General features: G+C 43.1%; 2 protein-coding genes across 2 annotated transcripts; one reads left to right on the top strand and one right to left on the bottom strand.

Moving 5' to 3' along the window:
* Positions 1–361: 361 nt before the first annotated feature.
* LOC139453894 (neurofilament heavy polypeptide-like) lies at positions 362–5,970 on the bottom strand. The gene is made up of 2 exons (XM_071235342.1): positions 5,948–5,970; positions 362–1,247 (listed from the first exon to the last, which is right to left on the bottom strand). The coding sequence occupies exons 1-2, from the start codon at positions 5,968–5,970 to the stop codon at positions 362–364; spliced, it is 909 nt and encodes a 302-aa protein (XP_071091443.1).
* Positions 5,971–6,714: 744 nt separating this feature from the next.
* On the top strand, positions 6,715–18,676 carry LOC139452560 (uncharacterized). The gene is made up of 8 exons (XM_071234086.1): positions 6,715–6,936; positions 10,044–10,125; positions 11,349–11,556; positions 12,673–12,730; positions 15,688–15,827; positions 16,810–16,900; positions 17,091–17,195; positions 18,527–18,676. Exons 1-8 carry the CDS (start codon positions 6,715–6,717, stop codon positions 18,674–18,676), a joined length of 1,056 nt encoding a protein of 351 aa, XP_071090187.1.
* Positions 18,677–19,371: the final 695 nt, after the last annotated feature.

Here is a 19,371-nt window from a genome sequence, read left to right as displayed (position 1 = left end):
CGCCAAGACTATCGTAATCCAATGTTAAAGTATGGGAGTCACGGTCATCTTGGCGCTAAGATCGATTTGTGTAACTGTGTCCTGGTGTCACCACGTAAGTTTCATCAATACTTTGGCTTCTACGTCCAATCGAATTTGTGCCGGCAGAGAATCGAGACTGATTATTCTCTGGCGTTGACAATTTACAGTGTGCCAATATACAGTTAACACGGACGACTACAAGAGCGAGCTTAGAATGTTGGCATTCATCTCACTGTCAATTAATTCCAACGATTATCAAGTTTCCAGTGTGACTGATGCGGCACACGGAGAGGGTGGAGATAGAAGGGAGGGGTAACTTGTGTCTGAGGGGTTACTTGTGTCAGAGGGGTGTCTTGTGTCTGAGGGGCGTCTTGTGTCTGAGGGGTGACGTGCGTCTGAGGGGTGTCTTGTGTTTGAGGGGTGTTTTGTGTTTGAGGGGTGTTTTGTGTCTGAGGGGCGTCTTGTGTCTGAGGGGTGTCTTGTGTCTGAGGGACGTCTTGTGTCTGAGGGGTGTCTTGTGTCTGAGGGGTGTCTTGTGTCTGAGGGGTGTTTTGTGTTTGAGGGGTGTCTTGTGCCTGAGGGGCGTCTTGTGTCTGAGGGGTGTCTTGTGTCTGAGGGGTGTCTTGTGTCTGAGGGATGTCTTGTGTTTCAGGGGTGTTTTGTGTCTGAGGGGTGTCTTGTGTTTGAGGGGTGTTTTGTGTCTGAGGGGTGTCTTGTGTCTGAGGGGCGTCTTGTGTCTGAGAGGTGTCTTGTGTTTGAAGTGTGGCTGGTCACTGAGGGGTGTCTTGTGTCTGAAGGGTGTCTTGTGTCTGAGGGGTGTCTTGTGTCTGAGGGGTGTTTTGTGTCTGAGGGGTGTCTTGTGTCTGAGGGGTGTCTTGTCTCTTGGGGGTGTCTTGTGTCTGAGGGGTGTCTTGTGTCTGAGGGGTAACTTGTGTCTGATTGGTGTCTTGTGTCTGAGAGGCGTCTCGTTGTGTCTGATTCGTGCTTTGTGTTTGAGGGGTGTCTTGTGACTGATGGGTGTCTTGTGTCTGAGGGGTGTCTTGTGTTTGAGGGGTGTCTTGTGTCTGATGGGTGTCTTGTGTCTGAGGGGTGTCAAGTGTCTGAGGGGTGTCTTGTGTCTGAGGGGTGTCTTGTGACTGAGGGGTGTCTTGTGTTTGAGGGGTGTTTTGTGTCTGAGGGGTGTTTTGTGTCTGAGGGGTGTCTTGTGTCTGATGGGTGTCTTGTGTCTGAGGGGTGTCAAGTGTCTGAGGGGTGTCAAGTGTCTGAGGGGTGTCTTGTGTTTGATGGATGTCTTGTGTTTGAGGTGTTGACTGTGACTGAGGGGTGTCTTATGTCTGAGGGGTGTGTCTGAGAGGTGTTTTGTGTTTGAAGGGTGTCTTGTGTCTGAGGGGTGTCTTGTGTCTGAGGGGTGTCTTGTGTTTGATGGATGTCTTGTGTTTGAGGTGTTGACTGTGACTGAGGGGTGTCTTATGTCTGAGGGGTGTGTCTGAGAGGTGTTTTGTGTTTGAAGGGTGTCTTGTGTCTGAGGGGTGTCTTGTGTCTTAGGGGTGTCTTGTGTCTGAGGGGTGTCTTGTGACTGAGGGGTGTCTTGTGACTGATGGGTGTCTTGTGTCTGAGGGGTGTCTTATATTTGAGGGGTGTCTTATGTTTGAGGGGTGGTTTGTGTTTGAGGGGTGTCTTGTGTCTGAGGGTGTCTTTGTGTCTGAGGGCTGTGGGTGTATTGTGTCTGAGGGGTGACTTGTGTCTAAGCGGTGTCCTTTGTCTGAGAGGTATCTTGTGTCAGAGGGGCGTCTTGTATCTGAGGGCTGTGTTGTGTCTTAGGGTGTCTTGTGTCTGAGGGGTGTCTTATATGTGAGGGGTGTCTTATGTTTGAGGGATGGTTTGTGTTTGAGGGGTGTATTGTGACTGAGGGGAGCTTGTGTCTTAGGGGTGTCTTGTTTCTGAGGGGTGTCTTGTGTCAGAGGGGCGTCTTGTATCTGAGGGCTGTGTTGTGTCTTAGGGTGTCTTGTGTCTGAGGGGTGTCTTATATTTGAGGGGTGTCTTATGTTTGAGGGGTGGTTTGTGTTTGAGGGGTGTATTGTGACTGAGGGGAGCATGTGTCTGAGGGATGTCTGGTGTCTGAGGGGTGTCTTGTGTCTGAGGGGTGTCTTGTGTCTGAGGGTGTCTTTGTGTCTGAGGGCTTTGGGTGTATTGTGTCTGAGGGGTGACTTGTGTCTACGGGGTGTCCTTTGTCTGAGTGGTGATTTGTGTCTGAGGGGCGTCTTGTGTCTGAGGGCTGTGTTCTGTCTGTGGGGTGCCTTGTTTCTGAAGGGTATCTTGTGTCTGATGGGTGTCTTGTGTCTGAGGCGTGACTTGTGTCTGAGGGGTGTCTTGTGTCTGATGGGTTTCTTGTGTCTGAGGGGTGTCTTATATTTGAGGGGTGTCTTATGTTTGAGGGGTGTCTTGTGTCTGAGGCGTGACTTGTGTCTGAGGGATGTCTTGTGTCTGATGGGTATCTTTTGTCTGAGGGGTGTCCTTTGTCTGAGGGGTGTCTTGTGTCAGAGGGGTGTCTTGTGTCAGAGGGGTGTCCTCTGTCTGAGGGGTGTCTTGTGTCAGAGGGGCATCTTGTGTTTGAGGGCTGTGTTGTGTCTTAGGGTGTCTTGTGTCTGAGGGGTGTCTTATATTTGAGGGGTGTCTTATGTTTAAGGGGTGGTTTGTGTTTGAGGGGTGTCTTGTGTGTGTGAGGGGAGCTTGTGTTTGAGGGATGTCTTGTGTCTGAGGGGTGTCTTGTGTCTGAGGGGTGTCTTGTGTCTGAGGGTGTCTTTGTGTCTGAGGGGTGACTTGTGTCTAAGGGGTGTCCTTTGTCTGAGGGGCGTCTTGTGTCTGAGGGCTGTGTTGTGTCTGTGGGGTGTCTTGTGTCTAAGCGGTGTCCTTTGTCTGAGAGGTATCTTGTGTCAGAGGGGCGTCTTGTATCTGAGGGCTGTGTTGTGTCTTAGGGTGTCTTGTGTCTGAGGGGTGTCTTATATGTGAGGGGTGGTTTGTGACTGAGGGGAGCTTGTGTCTTAGGGGTGTCTTGTTTCTGAGGGGTGTCTTGTGTCAGAGGGGCGTCTTGTATCTGAGGGCTGTGTTGTGTCTTAGGGTGTCTTGCGTCTGAGGGGTGTCTTATATTTGAGGGGTGTCTTATGTTTGAGGGGTGGTTTGTGTTTGAGGGGTGTATTGTGACTGAGGGGAGCATGTGTCTGAGGGATGTCTGGTGTCTGAGGGGTGTCTTGTGTCTGATGGGTATCTTTTGTCTGAGGGGTGTCCTTTGTCTGAGGGGTGTCTTGTGTCAGAGGGGTGTCTTGTGTCAGAGGGGTGTCCTCTGTCTGAGGGGTGTCTTGTGTCAGAGGGGCATCTTGTGTTTGAGGGCTGTGTTGTGTCTTAGGGTGTCTTGTGTCTGAGGGGTGTCTTATATTTGAGGGGTGTCTTATGTTTAAGGGGTGGTTTGTGTTTGAGGGGTGTCTTGTGTGTGTGAGGGGAGCTTGTGTTTGAGGGATGTCTTGTGTCTGAGGGGTGTCTTGTGTCTGAGGGTGTCTTTGTGTCTGAGGGCTGTGGGTGTTTTGTGTCTGAGGGGTGACTTGTGTCTAAGGGGTGTCCTTTGTCTGAGGGGCGTCTTGTGTCTGAGGGCTGTGTTGTGTCTGTGGGGTGTCTTGTGTCTGAGGCGTGACTTGTGTCTGAGGGGTGCCTTGTTTCTGAAGGGCGTCTTATGTCTGAGGGCTGTGTTGTGTCTGAGAGGTGTCTTGTGTCTGACGGGTGTCTTGTGTCTGAGGCGTGACTTGTGTCTGAGGGGTGCCTTGTTTCTGAAGGGTATCTTGTGTCTGAGGCGTGACTTGTGTCTGAGGGGTGTCTTGTGTCTGAGGGCTGTGTTGTGTTTGATGAGTGTCTCGTGTCTGAGGGGTGTTTTGTGTCTGTGGGGTGTCTTGTGTCTGAGGCGTGACTTGTGTCTGAGGGGTGTCTCGTGTCTGAGGGGTGTCTTGTGTTTGATGGGTGTCTTGTGTGTGAGGGATGTCTTGTGTGTGAGGGATGTCTTGTGTTTTAGGCGTGGCTTGTGACTGAGGGGTGTCTTATGTCTGAGGGGTGTCTTATATTTGAGGGGTGTTTTGTGTCTGAGAGGTGTTTTGTGTCTGAGGGGTGACTTGTGTCTGAGGGGTGTCATGTGACTGATGGGTGTCCTGTGTCTGAGGTGTGTCTTGTATCTGAGGGGTGTCTTCTATCTGAGGGGTGTCTTGTGTCTGAGGGGTGTCTTTGTGTCTGAGGACTGTGGTTGTTTTGTGTCTGAGGGGTGTCCTTTGTCTGAGGGGTGTCTTGTGTCTGATGAGTGTCTTGTGTGAGAGGTGATTTGTGTCTGAGGGGCGTCTTGTGTCTAAGGGCTGTGTTGTGTCTTAGGGTGTGTGTGCTGCCAGTTCACAGACGAACGGAGCAGCATGTCAGGAGGCCCATTTGGTTGTGAGGTATTCCTTTTGGTCACGAGGTCTAAAGTCCGAAATTTAACTTTCCACTAAAACTATATGATGAAAAAGCAACCGTCGATCAATTCATCCACGACCTATACTGTTTGGGGTTGTATTATGTAGTTTACGTATCAATATCCAATTATTTGTTAAATAGCTGTAGTTTTAAATTGAATTGAATGAAGTATGTTTAATGTCTAATGGAAGTTATACTACTTTGGATTGACATAGATATCTGCCAGATAGGTTTGAGTTTATGCGGGGGAGTTAGTACAATGCATATTTCGTATGCTTGTGGAAACGTTTTGTCACTTTCATTTATTGAAATTATGTCCCTCTTTAGCATTTTCAGCAAAACTACCAAACCTCGGAATACTATTTCCCACCCTTTCAATTTGTATGTAGGTGTACGTTGTCTATCCAACCATATTCACTTCATGCACAGCCACGTGGTATCGTTTGTGTTGTCAGTGGTAGAATACACAAACTGAAAAAGCTGAAACAGAATTGGAATAAACCCAGTCTGTCATCTAAGGAGCTGGATTCCAAAGCTCCATGAAGATGCCGAAGTATATCCCAGAGATATATTGCCGAGTCCAGAAACTGTACAATCTCATTAAAATCAGATTTTAGTTCTCGCTACCGTTAGACAAGGATCTGAGGACATCCCATTAGGGGTCACGTCAGAACGACTTTTCATCCGACCAATCAGAGAGTCGCTTACCAGATCATGAAAGTGACAGTCGGAATGAGATTTCTTATCATGCATCTCGAAAACTTTAACACGGGGTATTCCGAACGATAGTTACGGGTTTAGCGACTGAATTCATACAATCTAGACCATATATTTGCCATTCCAGAATGTTCTTTGTTCAGGTTTCAAATTTGTAATCGAGAATTTGTCAAAATATGTTTCGAAGCGCAGTTGCCAATTTGAAATTAGTGCCGTAAAGCACAAGAAATCTGCTTTCTGATTGGCTAATGTCGACTTCTTGTCAATCCTTCCATTGGTCGGTCAAAATTCGTGCAAGGTCGGTCTGACGTGACCCGTAATGGGATGTCCTCAGATCTTTGTTTAGCTATAGCGAGAACTAAGATCTGATTTTAATGAGATTGAGAAACTGTACCACGAAATTCCTATTTCATTAACCACAATCCCTAACACAATCAAGGAAAGGTTTTGTATATTTATAGAAAGTATTTTGAGACAAGTGGGATAACTATCATATGGAGTCTTTGCTTGATAGTTTGCCATCTCAGAAGAGAACCAAATTCAATATAAGTCAAACGTTTGATTTTTTAACTTTATACACCACAATCCCACGCCACACGCGAAATTTCTTTTCGGGTTGGCAAAATCATAGCAAGGGAATTAGTCCAAGAAGATTAACTTAAGCTTCAGCTATATCGATGATCTGATATTTTAAATTTTTACTCACTCTTTCAATAATAGTCACTTTCCTTCCTCTGATTCACCCATCTTAACTAGAAATGAAAGAAATCAGTGATACCGCTTCATCTGTGTCATATTTAGATCTATGCATTAAGATTAAACAACTTCCCACAAGAATGTAAGTCAAGAAGGATGACTTCAACATTCTATGGTCACCTTTCTCCTCCTGCCGGCAATATTCCAGCAGCTCCACAACTTTTGGCCTACATTCGAGCAAGCTCTTTCGACGATGTTTTCAAAATAATGGACATTTCAAACCAGTGATTGTGTGTCATACTCCCTTTATACACCATCTATGTGTGCCCCCAGCTGACGACAAGCACGCCGTGAGCTGTCTGACAATGCAACAAGCTGTTCCTTAAGGTATTCACACAGAAGCTCAGGCCGAGCTCAGTCGATACTTGCCCGAAGTGGAGGATATAAATGCATTGGTTTCTACACACCCACATCTACCGGAGGACAGACAATTGGAGTAAGATTCAGGTAGGGTTCTTTAGAAGCCATGCTATTCAAGACATTGCGATACGGGAATTTGACTTATTTATGAAACGTCCACCGTTGTATAACACATTGAGTATGGAGCAGGATTGAAATACCAGGATTGAAAGTGAATGTGGCTTCTCATGCTCAGCTTTTGTTGGACTTTAATTGAGTCAGAGTAAGAAGGTGCATCGAATTAACCAACATAGGTAAAATAAAATGAACTATGATATTCGACAATTTCAAATTTATTTCCAGTCAAGGGTTTGATGGCGTAAATGTTGGCACACGATGTTGGTGGTATTCGTGACGACCAGGGTGTTGCTGCATCACGTACCCATGTACACGTGTGAGACGTTTAGGGGTACTGAACCTCTTTACAGCCAGCATCAGCGGCTACATCAACAGCAGCAGCACCATCAGCAGCAGCAATGTCCCGCCCCAATGTCCCGGCCTTCCGCTACGTCCGCCATTGCTGCAGTCGGGGGTCTCTCCACAGTCGACCCTCAAGAGGTACGTCCCATTGCTAATAACAATGACGATGATGGTGGCGCTGATGATGACGAGGCCGATGGTGGCGCTGATGATGACGAGGCCGTGAATCTCGATGGCTTTTAATCTGTTGACTGTTGTTGTTTTTAAACTACGTCATTAGGTGATACTCTGAAATATTTGTCATGTGACGAATGTCAACGCACTCACTCAACGTGTGAAGTACACTCGGCTCCTATCGCACATCCAGTTGGTGATTTGTTGAATGTTAAACTGGTAGTCACCTATGCGGTACTTATCATATTCACTTGAGTTCACGATGTGACGTAAAGCATTAACTCACTCACTCACTCACACTTGAGTTCAAGGCAAACGTTCCATTTGATCGCTTATACAGCATCTCCAAAAGAGAAAAACCGGACGGTTTCGTTTTTATATATTCGGAGGGTTCAATTGACAGGTCAGGGTTTCTCTTCTGTGTCCACCAGTTTGTTTGTTGTTTAACGCCGCACTCAGCAATATTACAGCTATGTGACGGCGGTCTGTAAACAATCAAGTCTGGACCAGACAATCCACTGATTAGCATCATGACCATCAATCCACACAACTGGGATACAATGACTAGCATCAACCAAGTCAGTGAGCCTGACCACCCGATCCTGTTAGTCGCCTCATGCGACAAGCACGTTACCCCGTGCCAACCAGTGGGAAGAGAGCCTGCTTGGATAGAAGCCTCCAGATTGTAAACACAGTTTTCAATATCTGAGGCCTTTTAACTTGTACATGGCTGGATAGTTCCTTCATAAATGAAATTTTCTCTACCTAGGCAGGTTTATCTCATCGTGATTCAAAAGTGCAAAATTTGCCCATATATACATGAGAAAGTTTGTTTTGATGCCAGACCTTTTTACAAATACGTCAAACGAAAGTAATGTCCCCTTATCATCGATTATGTCATTTACCCACCAATGTATATGTTGTTAGAATACCAAGCGCTTTCGGCAAGTATGTCATTGTCATTTGAGTCAGTTTGAGAAGCGAAATCCCACCTTGCTGTAATAACATCTTTGTAATAATATACTCAAATACCAACAATTATGTTCAAGCATGTTTCATTGGCTAATCTTGGAAATATTAAGTTCGAAATGGGCTCACCTATTGTTGTATTGACGTTTGATATGTCGTCTCAGCATTGACAATTTTTGGGCTTGAATTACTTCATATATTTTTGGCACAATAACACCTACCCCCCCCCCCCCCCCCCGTTTTTTGTCACATATCATCTGGCATCTTTTCAGGTTTAATATTCCAAATACACTTTGTCAAAATTTAAGGTATATGTTAGGCCAAGAAGGTAAAGAAACTTGGATCACAATTTAATATCCTACTTGGTCATAGTTTTATTCTCGGTCGTTATCTTAGATCATATCTATCAATATTGACTTTAAAGCCTGAGAATCTTGCTTAGAAAATTTAGTACATTTATTACTGCAAAAAGGCAACGTTCAGATCCATCTAGAGTACAAGTCGTATCATCGGCAAACGGTTGGAGCAAATAGTCTAATTTACCTATATTTATGTCTTTTATGGTTTTGTTATTTCTCACCAGTATAGCGAATATTTCAGCACATAAGATGAAAACATACGGCGAAAGGGAATCACCTTGGCGACACCCTCTAGAAATATTAAACATGGCAGAACCATACCCATTCACAAGCATATTAGATTGAATTCTCTGATAGAATATTGTAAACCCACGGACGTATTGAGTTACCCAAATTTATAAAAAAAAATGTTTACGTTTTGTCAATAAATGTCCTGTCAACTGTGTCAAATGTTTTTTTCGAAATCAATCAGTAGTAGAAAACCGGGGATTTGATGTTTCTGTATATTCCTTTAATACGCTGTAATTCTGTGAGATTAATGAGGTGAGGTGAAATTGGGTTTAACGTCGCGTCCAAGATTATTGCAAGATTATATAGCGACGTGCATGCACGTGTGGCTGCTTGTACTAGTCCGGACTGATGCCGATTTTTGGTGTTTGCACACTGAGAAACCATGCGCGGTTTAACATGAATACAACACTCAGACACAGTATACTGACTCCGAGCCGACGAGTCCTTGTTTTAGCCCCTTAATGCCGAGCGCCAGTCAGGGTAACAACAAGTACCATCTTTTAACGTCTTTTGGTATGACGCGCCCGGGGATCGAACCCCGGACCTTCCGCTCCCCAGGCGGACGCTCTACCTCTAGACCACGGAGGCGGTCTGTTAGATTAATTAACATAGATATCGTCTGATGTAAAAAAAATCTGTAATCGAAAGAATCATATTTTGGGATACACGAAAGTAGTCCAGACAAGCTTGTTTCAATGGTGTTGGCTGCCGCCATGTATATGGTCTGTCATATATCCCTCCATGTATCTACTAGATCTATCTTTTAACTGCATTATTATCTCCCTTTCCTTTTGATTATTGTTCTCTTTATAGTTATAAATATCCATAAAATAATTCTGAAGCACATTCCGATCTCCAGATACCACAACTTGATCACTGTTTAGGATGCGTATCAGCATATCTAGTTTATCATACAAGATTGGTTCGTCAGTACTTGAACCACATATGTGACCCACCAGGAGAAAAGCGATATATCGATGAACAATATATCGATGAGCGTGTACACTTTAAGATTAAGACCCGTGAAGATCCGGGGTAGAATAGGCCTTCAACAACCCATACTTGCCGTAAAAGACGACTATGCTTGTCGTAAGAGGCGACTAACGGGATCGGGTGGTCAGGCTCGCTGACTTAGTTGTTGCATGTCATCGATCTCAATTGCATTGATCGCAATGATATCAACCACTGGATTGTCTAGTCCAGACTATTTACAGACCGCCGTCATATAGGTGGAATATTGCTGGGTGCGGCGTAAAACAACAAACCAACCAACCAACTTTAAGAATAACCATTTCTTGTTTGGTTCAATTTTAGCCACAATCAAACATGGGTGTATGTAGACTTTTTTTTGCATGGTAGTTTATGTGTGGATGTATTATCTTTTGCTCGAAAACACATAGAAAGGTTGACTCTCTACGATGAATTGAGGGTCTGTTTATGTGATTGTTACAGTATGGGGCGGTTAAAGTACTCAACCTGACCAAGACTCGCACTCATCGTAGGATCACTTTGGCAATGAACCCGCCCTTATTTGGTGAGTAACGTTTTGTACTTAGGTAACACACGTGAGGGCATGACAGGTATTTCAGAAACAAACCATGCCAATTTACCTCAAATTATCCAAGGGCGTCAGGTGAGGATTTAAGAAAGAGCAGATTTACCTTCTCCTGTGTTCATAGGGGGCACGAGTGGCCCAGTCGTCTGAGGCGCCGCGATTCGCTGTGCAGAGTTGCGTCCCTTGGGCACGCCATAAAGCTATGATTAAGGGTTCGAATCCCGCTTCGCCCCGATTATGTTTCAAGGTTTGTCAGCACCATACCCGTGCTCGTGGGTTTCACCGAAGTGGTAAACGTCTGAGACCTGCATCACTTCGGGCTTTACTCCGACATTGAGCTGACACGCCGCGATATAACTGTAATACTGTTAAAAGCGGCGTTAAACCCAACTCACTCACTCACTCCTGTATTCATAAATACTATCGGCTCTAGCGTATGCTAACTAATATGAAAAGGGTTTTGTCAACGCAAAAATAAGTTTATGGTTTACCTACAACTATTAACGGCTTTGCGACACTCTATATTAATCCGGTATAATCCGATAATAATACAAAGTCAATACACAATGATTCCATTTTGGACACGTGTATTCCAAATGAGGTGAGAGCACGGGTGGCCCATTTGCGTTCCTAGGGCACGCCACAAACCTATGATTGTGGGTTCGAATCCCGGTTCGCCCCGGTTTTGTTTCTAGGTTTGTCAGCAACATACCTGTGCTTGACTGTGTATTTCACCAATGTGGTAAACGTCTGAGACCAGTTTCATTTTGGGCTCTCCTACCACATTAAGCTCACATGCCGATCCGTGAAGATCCGGGGTAGAATAGGTCTTCAGCAACCCATGCTTGCCGTAAAAGGCGACTTTGCTTGTCGTAAGAGGCGACTAACGGGATCGGGGGGTCAGGCTCGCTGACTTGGTTGATGCATGTCATCGATCACAATTGCGTGGATCGTTGCTCATGATGTCAATCGCTGGATTGTGTGGTCCAGGCTCAATTATTTACAGACCGCCATCATGTAGCTGGAATATTGCTGAGGGCAGCATTAAACAACAAACAAACAAACAAACAAACTGTTCAAAGCGGCGTAAAAAACAAACTCACTCACTCTAAATGAGGCCATTCCTGTTTAACAAACTGACTGTATTGTCCAAATGAGCGACCATGGCAAGGTGCAGGATTCAGGAGTTCACCATATTTCAGAGATTCCTGGTTTTCTGGCCCCAGACGAATGTGACCATATCATCAGACTAGCACAAGAGCAGGGACTGGAAGACGCCGCGACAGCGGGCTGGGAGGAAAGTGTTGTCCACACTGACGACCTCCAGGACGTGAGCAGCCGAGATCGGACTGGGCAGACGACATTTCTAGATCGGCGCGGAGATCCGCTTCTCGCTGCCATTGAGGAACGGTAACAACAGTGAATACTCCCCTCAATAACATTAACATTGGATGAGTGAGTTTGTTGGTTTGACGCAATGTGCAGGCCGCTTGGAGATTAAAGTATATTTAAAAGTATCATTGTATAATGCAACAAGATGTATACAGAAGAATACATGTATGTACGCGAATAGACGTATGAGTGAGTGAGATGGTTTTTCTCCGCTTTAAGTAATATTCCAGCAATATCACGGCGGGGCACACCAGAAATGGACTTCACACATTGTACCCATGTGGGGAATCGAACCCAGGTTTTCGGCGTTACGAGCGAACGCGGTAACCACTAGAGAGAATGAAATTTATATTAGAATATGTGCCGCCATATGTTAGTTAGCATGTACCATCAATATATATCAGATGTGCCACCACATGGGAGAATGTATTATACATCAGGAATATATAGAATATATGCCACCATATGGCAGCATGTACCATACATATGTAGACTATATACCTTCATATGGTTGTTGAAGGCACATATTCTATATAATCCTGATGTATACTATACTCACTCATACGAAGGTACTTCTTCTATTTAATCCTGATGTATAACACATTCTCGCATAACAAGGTACTTTGTCTATTTTTTTTACACATTCTCCTATATGAAGATTCTTATTCTTTAAAATCCTGATGTTTAACCCATTCTCCCATACGAATGTACATATTCTACATACACTCTTCAGAAAAAGAAACGCACATAGTTTTTTAGTAAATTTATTGAACCTAATAAAGTCGATATATTTAATTTGGGAGCTCGATAGTCACATGTTGTCGTTGTACAAAGGCATTGAAAAATGTTCATTGTCATGTTACATAAGGCCACTAGGTTGCGCTGAACTCAGTATCTATAACCCCACTATCAATTATATACATGTCTGACTTAATTAAAAAACATACACACACTTTATCATATTTCAGTCATCACCATAATTTTCACACCTTGAAGCATGAAACTCTACTGATGGACAAATGTCCAATGTTTAAAGTATAATTTTTATTATCTCTGTGCTTGAATAGAATTTCAGTCATGGAGTTGATGGGGAAAGCGATATACTTGATCACATTTCTTAATGCTATGTTCTAGTGTTTCCATCCTGACGGAACTGCCCTTAACACTCATTAAAGAAAGCGAAGACCTTCAGGTAGGGGAGATAACCCTAAGAGTGAGTTTGGTGTACCGCCTCTTTGAACAGTATTGTAGTGATATCACGACGTGATGGCTTGAAGGAAAACTCGAAGCGATGCAGGTCTTATGCGTTTACCACTTTCGATAAAACCAACTAGCACGGTGTTGGCGCTTATAAACAAAGAAACATAATCATATCAAATATAGGATTCAAATCCAAGGGTATCAGGCACGTCAAAGGTACGCAACTACTGTTGCGTCTGAGCTACTGCAGTTTCATTGCAAAATTGATGTTATATTATTGCGAGTACCTCATCCCTCTGACAACGCAGATTTCCTTGCATAATTCGACATGATGTCACAGCGATTTCCTAGGTTCAAAGGGCAACTGTGCAGGATTGGGGGAGGTAACTCTAGCTACGGAGCATCCATTTTATTTGATTTTGTAAATGAATATTTTGTTCAGAAATATGCCCAAAATGAATAGTTTGTTGGCAGTGTAGATAAAAATGAATTTCCTGTTTGTATTTTCAATTTTAATATTGTCTTGAAGTCAAATTGTTCATACAATTGTGTACAACGTATAGTGATTGAGTTGTTGCATTCCATATACATGTATGTAAATCTCGTGTACTCACTGTGTTATTGAAAAAAGGAAGAGTTACCTATTAATTTTTAAATCTGTCTCAGAAGATATGGTCTTACAAACAACGCTTCAAATAAGGCTGTTCGGGCAGAGAACAATTTCTACGCGTAGGTTCCAATTTGAAAAGCCACCAATAGTCTGTTTGTAAATTGACAACTGCCATTTAACAACATCTCGAGATCATTTGACTTTGACAAGAGCATGATACAGACTGCATGCGATTTTATAGCAATGGCAGTGACGTTATTGGAAGTTGGAGGCTGGTACACATGATGATGGCCTTGATGTGTAACACCAAGATGGCCCTGGTCTGAAGAAGCCACTACAACCACGCCCTCCACCAGGTTACAAGCAGGACTACAGTGCCCATGTGAAATGTTGATAGGAACAAAATATTATTTGATGGTGCTCAGTTGCTAAACAGTTTGTTGGATATAGCTGGGGGAAAAATAGATTGTTAAACTCCCCAGCACACTTCTTCAAATCAAATGGATGCTCCCTTATTGTTTAATCTAAGGTTATGGACTGTCAAGATTTATATTTGTTAAAAAAACGATGTTACGTGAATTGCTATCAGTATTTATGCATTTTCCAATCCATAGTATCTGTACCCTTATCTGTAATTCTGTTTTGATGGTAACTTTATGTAAATAATCGAGTCTGTGCAGCACAACAATTGATTGATACTATGAGCAACGTCCAACAGCAAATTTAGTCACAGATTACTCGATGACCCCTGTCATCACAGGGCATTGTTTCGCCGGTGTGACTGGCAACAAAATACTACAAATTACGTCATAGGGTATTGTCACGTGTTTGAAAAGTTTGTGGCACTGGGCCCCGTTCCACAAAGCGATCTTAGCACTAAGGCGATCGTAACTCCAATACTTTAACACAGACTTACGACAACCGTAGCGCTAAGATCGCTTTGTGGAACGGGACCCAGTATTCTAAAGGTAGGCCCTTACAACAAGCAATAAAGAGCTCGGCGTATTTTTGTAACCGTGATTCCCACTGTTTCTGGGATAATGCAGAACCTTACCCCGTCCTTCACCTTGATCTTTGTGTATACATACTACAAGATGTACCGTATTCGACGTAATCGACGCTCTAATAAGCGCCAACGGCGATACTTGCTAATATATTGGCCAGTGAACAATCCTAATTAGCACCCCTTCCGATTGATCAATGTACACAAGACTTATTTATTCGCGTATAATACGCACTCATGTGTTATATGCACACTTAATTATGGGCAATTAAATTCTGGAAAAATATATCTGTCGTACATAAACATTTCAGGCTGTCAGCAAAAACCACAGAATTTATCTTTTAACTCGTTTCTTTCACTAAAATAATATTCTAATAAGAGCCCCCTATTTCTAATTTTGAGAGCACCTTGGCGCTTATTACGTCGAATACGGTAATATATTTTCACGACTACTATCTAGACATCTCGCCACGAATGACTCATACTGACAGATGTATCAGACCAAATTAGATTTCATTTCCGGGATCCTATTCTAGCTGACATGTTTCTTTTTGCACGTGAATCGGATTTCTGCTCGGATTGGCAAAATCTAAGCAAGCGAATTTGGCCAAGAAGTGTACCTTAAGCTTAAGTACTTACGTATATCGATGATCTGATATCGTTCAATAATGATCAAATAGCTAATTGCCTTCCTCTAATTTACCCACCTGAGCTAGAAATAAAGGAGACCAGAAAGACCGCCTCATCCTTGTCATCTTTAGATTTGTGCATAAAGGTTCAGTGACAGCATGTATAACAGGGATAACTTCAACTATCCTCAGTCAACTTTCCCTTTATGTCCAGCAATATTCCTGCAGCTCCAACCTTCTGTGTCTACATTTCACAACTCTTGATGTACAATCGAGCATGCTCTTTCTACCAAGATTTAAAAGAGCATCATACGACTCTTGCTCAGACGTGTTTGATGAGGATTACAACATTCAAGGCCTCAGGAAAACTTTCAAAATGTTTGATGGTAGACATGTGGATGACATTTCAAAATTTGACGCAAAAGTGATAAAAATGATGTCCGAAGCAATTCTTATTTTGTCTTGTGGCATATGTTCCCATATTTTTTCAGGGGAACAATTGACTTGCCTTTGCATGTGTTTGTGACGGGTGCCACCTGTGGGGCAGGATACGTTCACCTTTTCGCAAACACCTGGTACCATCATCACTTGATAGTGCTATATAAATACGTACCCATGATGCAGTTGGGATCGTACTACCGAATCTGCTTTTAACACAAATTTCTTATGATCATGGAAAATATTTTTTAGTCGCTTCTGTTTTGCAGGTTGCCCACTATGGTACTCAAGGCCACTACCATGCCCATTTCGACACTGATTCTGATTGGAGGCTAGATGACCCGGAAGTGAAACCTTGCTGCTTCCAGATCGAGCCTCCGCGTGTCGGGAGCAGGTGTATTTTCTGCAGGTGCGCTTCAACATCACGTGTAGGAGGGTCGTCAGTGTACAGTGGTTGATCACGTTTTCATCTGACACATTCAACATGTAAACTGGCGTTGTCATGTATAATTTATGAATGAATACGCCTACGATCCCGTATTATATTAGGGTTAACTAGGAAATGTTTCTCGGTCCCGCAGTATAAATACAGCACGTCAGTAATTTGTAATTATATTAAAATAAAAAAGGTTTGAAATTCCCAATCTCATTAAAATCTGATCTTAGTTCTCGCTATCGCTGAACAAAGATCTGAGGACATCCCATTACGGGTCACGCCAGAACGACCTTTCATCCGACCAATCAAAGCGGCGCTTACCAGATCATGAAAGTGACCGTTGGAAAGTGTTTTCTAATCATGCAACCTCGAAAACGGGGTACTCCGAACGTCAGTTATGGCCCGTACGACTGATTCCGTCAAAATAATCGTCTATCTCACTTCCGTGGGATAAACATTTGAACGGAAGAGGCGTTGCACAGAACGTGGAAAGCACTTCCATATATCGCAACCATATATGCAACATTCAGTTTTAAAAATTCAACATTTTTTCAAGCGTAGTCTGAAATGGAAGTCGCGAGGTTGAAGCAGGTGCCATAAAGCTAGTGAAAGCTGCTTTCTAATTGGCTGATGTTGACTTCTTGTTAGTCATTCCAGTGGTCGGTCAAAGTTCGCGAAAGGTCGTTCTGGCGTGACCCGTAATGGAATGTCCTCAGATCTTTGTCTAGCAGCAGCGAGATCTTAGATCTGATTTTAATGAGATTAACGAAGCCTGTAAAGATGAATGTTGTTAAGTGATATATACATTTCAAGACGCGAGTCATTGTAAATGGCAAGCTTTAAAAGTCGAATACAAGAATTTCAAATGGTAACTCAATTCCCCAACACCGCCAGTGGTCCACTCAGTGTCGTGAATCAGATCACACAGTATGTAACTCCCGACGCTTGTCAACAGGTTCGCTACTGTCATGATGTATCTCAATGACGTTGAAGAAGGAGGGGAAACGGCCTTTCCTGTCGCCGATCTTGCAGACCCTGATATATCGGTAACAGCACCCCCTCTCCCCCTCCCCCACAATTTTTCAACATTTTAAAGATTCACTATAAAAGTTTCCGTTTCCGTGGAGACGAACGATAGCTGACGTGTGTTTAAGGATAATAGATTGTATTGTGTGAAATAAGTGGAAGATTTGTCTCAGCTGAATATTATACGTGATGTTTTGTCTTTCTCAACAGGCTGAGAATGAAAATTTGAGTTTCAACTGTTACAAGGCGTCGGTTGTGGTGAAACCCAAGAAAGGAACAGCTGTGTTCTGGTACAACAACTATGTGGATGAAGATGTGAGTAGCTAACGTAGTCTTGGAGTAAGTCTAGATCACATAGCAGTCTTGGAGTAAGTCTATATCACATAGCAGTCTTGGAGTAAGTCTATATCACATAGCAGTCTTGGAGTAAGTCTGTATCATATATCAGTCTTGGAGTAAATCTAATCACATAGCAGTCTTGGAGTAAGTCTAGATCACATAGCAGTCTTGGAGTAAATCTAGATCACATAGCAGTCTTGGAGTAAGTCTAGATAATATAGCAGTCTTAGAGTACGTCTATATGTAGCAGCCTTGGCGTGAGTCCATATCATTTAGCAGTCTTGCAGAACGCAAAGTAGCCTTGGCGTGAGTCTATATCATTTAGCAGTCTTGGAGTACGCCTATATATAGCAGTCCTTTAGTAAGTCTATGTGTACCATTATTGGAGTAAGTGTATGTGTGTGTGTGCGTGTGCGTGTGCGTGTGTGTGTGTGTGTGTGTGCAGACTAATGCCGATTTTACAGTGCTAGACCACTGAGATACCATGCCAAAGTTTAACACGAATACCCCACTCAGACACAGTATACTGACTCCGAGCCGACCAGTCCCTGTATTAGCCCCTAAATGCCGAACGCAAGGCAGGATAACAACAAGTACCATATTTTAACGTCTTTTGCTATAACTCGGCCGGAGATCGAACCCCCGACCTTCCGCGCTACAGACTGACGAAGTATCCACTGGACCATGTTTATGGCAATGGCATTCATCACAATGATGTTGCCCAGATAGAGATGACACCAGGGTGTTCGACACATATATGGTAACCATTCACTTCACGTGTGCTGACTTTAACACTATTTTCTTGTTTTATGAATTGAACTACAGTAAACTACGGTTATAACGAACACGCTTATAACGAACTGACGGATATAACGAACTAACTTTTTAGTCCTGGCTATTTGCTGTAGTTATGCTGTTTATATGCTTATTACGAATTACGGTTATAACGAACTAAAATTCGTAGTCCCTTTGAGTTCGTTATAACCGTAGTTTACTGTATTTGAGACAGATACTCGGGCTGAGCATGTCTGATGCCGTATTGTTGTTGTGCTGGCGAAGGTTTGATAAGTAACAGATACCAGGAATTTATGACTGAAAAATGACTTAATACTAAACAGTCCTTATGAGTAATAACGACAGCATGGTCAGGAAATTCCGAAAATATATTTTTAAACTTTAACTTGCGTCTGGATAAGATACACAGGGATTTAATATTCCAAAACGCTAAACGATTTTCAAACTCAATCTAGGAAAGGTGAGCTTCCGTACCTGTGTACACTGGTTCATATCCTGTTTGTACGTTTTAGACGGGCTGGATTGGGGAACACGACCCGTTTTCTCTGCATGGCGGATGTGACGTCATAAGGGGCGAGAAGTGGATTGCGAACCTGTGGATCAGCGCACCTACCTACAGACAAAGACATTATGTGCATGATGACCTCCACAGGGAAAACTGAAAAACGTTAAGGCCACACAAAAAATGATGACCTAACAATTAATTACATTAGAATAATTCTAATAATTTAATCGTTTGATTTTAGAAATTGTAGAAAATTGTACAAAGGTGTATAGTTTTTGTTTTGTTTGTTGTTTTACGCAGCACTCAGCAATATTCCAGCTATATGACGATCTGTAAATAATCGAATCTGGACCAGACAATCCAGTGATTTACATCATGAGCATCCATTTACGCAACTGGGATACAATGACATGCATCAATCAAGTCAGCGACCCTGACCACCCGATCCCGTTAGACGCCTCTGACGGCTAGAATGGGTTGCTGAAAACATGTTCTATCCCGGACCTACACGGGACGTTAATTCAGTATCTACATAACGTAACACGAGTCTCATTTTTTAAAATAACAAAACATACACGTTGACAGGTTGTAAAGGAGGAGGTTATTTGTGGACACATCATAAATTTGTGGTAACTCTTATTAGAACATAATTACCGTTCCAAGTTATCCGATGTATCCATTGGGCTTCGTCAAACTGCCGGGAAATGAGATACTATAATTAATGCATAAATGATCACGGACCTAAATATATTTTTAGGTCCATGATATAGTGAAAATACATTCTCTTCGGAGGTTTGTCAGAGGTTTCGTGTGAAAAATAACGCCATCGAATATCATATCTGTTTGACTGGA

Source organism: Haliotis cracherodii, unplaced genomic scaffold (genome assembly GCF_022045235.1).
Source record: "Haliotis cracherodii isolate W230 unplaced genomic scaffold, xgHalCrac1.p SCAF_10, whole genome shotgun sequence".
Taxonomy (NCBI): Eukaryota; Metazoa; Mollusca; class Gastropoda; order Lepetellida; family Haliotidae; genus Haliotis; species Haliotis cracherodii.
The sequence above is the reverse complement of the archived record's forward strand: the minus strand, read 5'-3'. Positions and strand labels throughout refer to the sequence as shown.

Coding starts and splice junctions, on each gene's coding strand:
- LOC139452560 (XM_071234086.1), top strand. CDS start 6,715: ATGTTGGTGGTATTCGTGACGACCAGGGTGTTGCTGCATCACGTACCC. Junction 11,557..12,672: donor CTCGCTGCCATTGAGGAACG/GTAACAACAGTG, acceptor GCTATGTTCTAG/TGTTTCCATCCTGACGGAAC. Junction 12,731..15,687: donor AAGAAAGCGAAGACCTTCAG/GTAGGGGAGATA, acceptor TCTGTTTTGCAG/GTTGCCCACTATGGTACTCA.
- LOC139453894 (XM_071235342.1), bottom strand. CDS start 5,970: ATGGGTGAATCAGAGGAAGGAAA. Junction 1,248..5,947: donor GGTGAATCAGAGGAAGGAAA/GTGACTATTATT, acceptor GACACCCCTCAG/ACACAAGACACCCATCAGAC.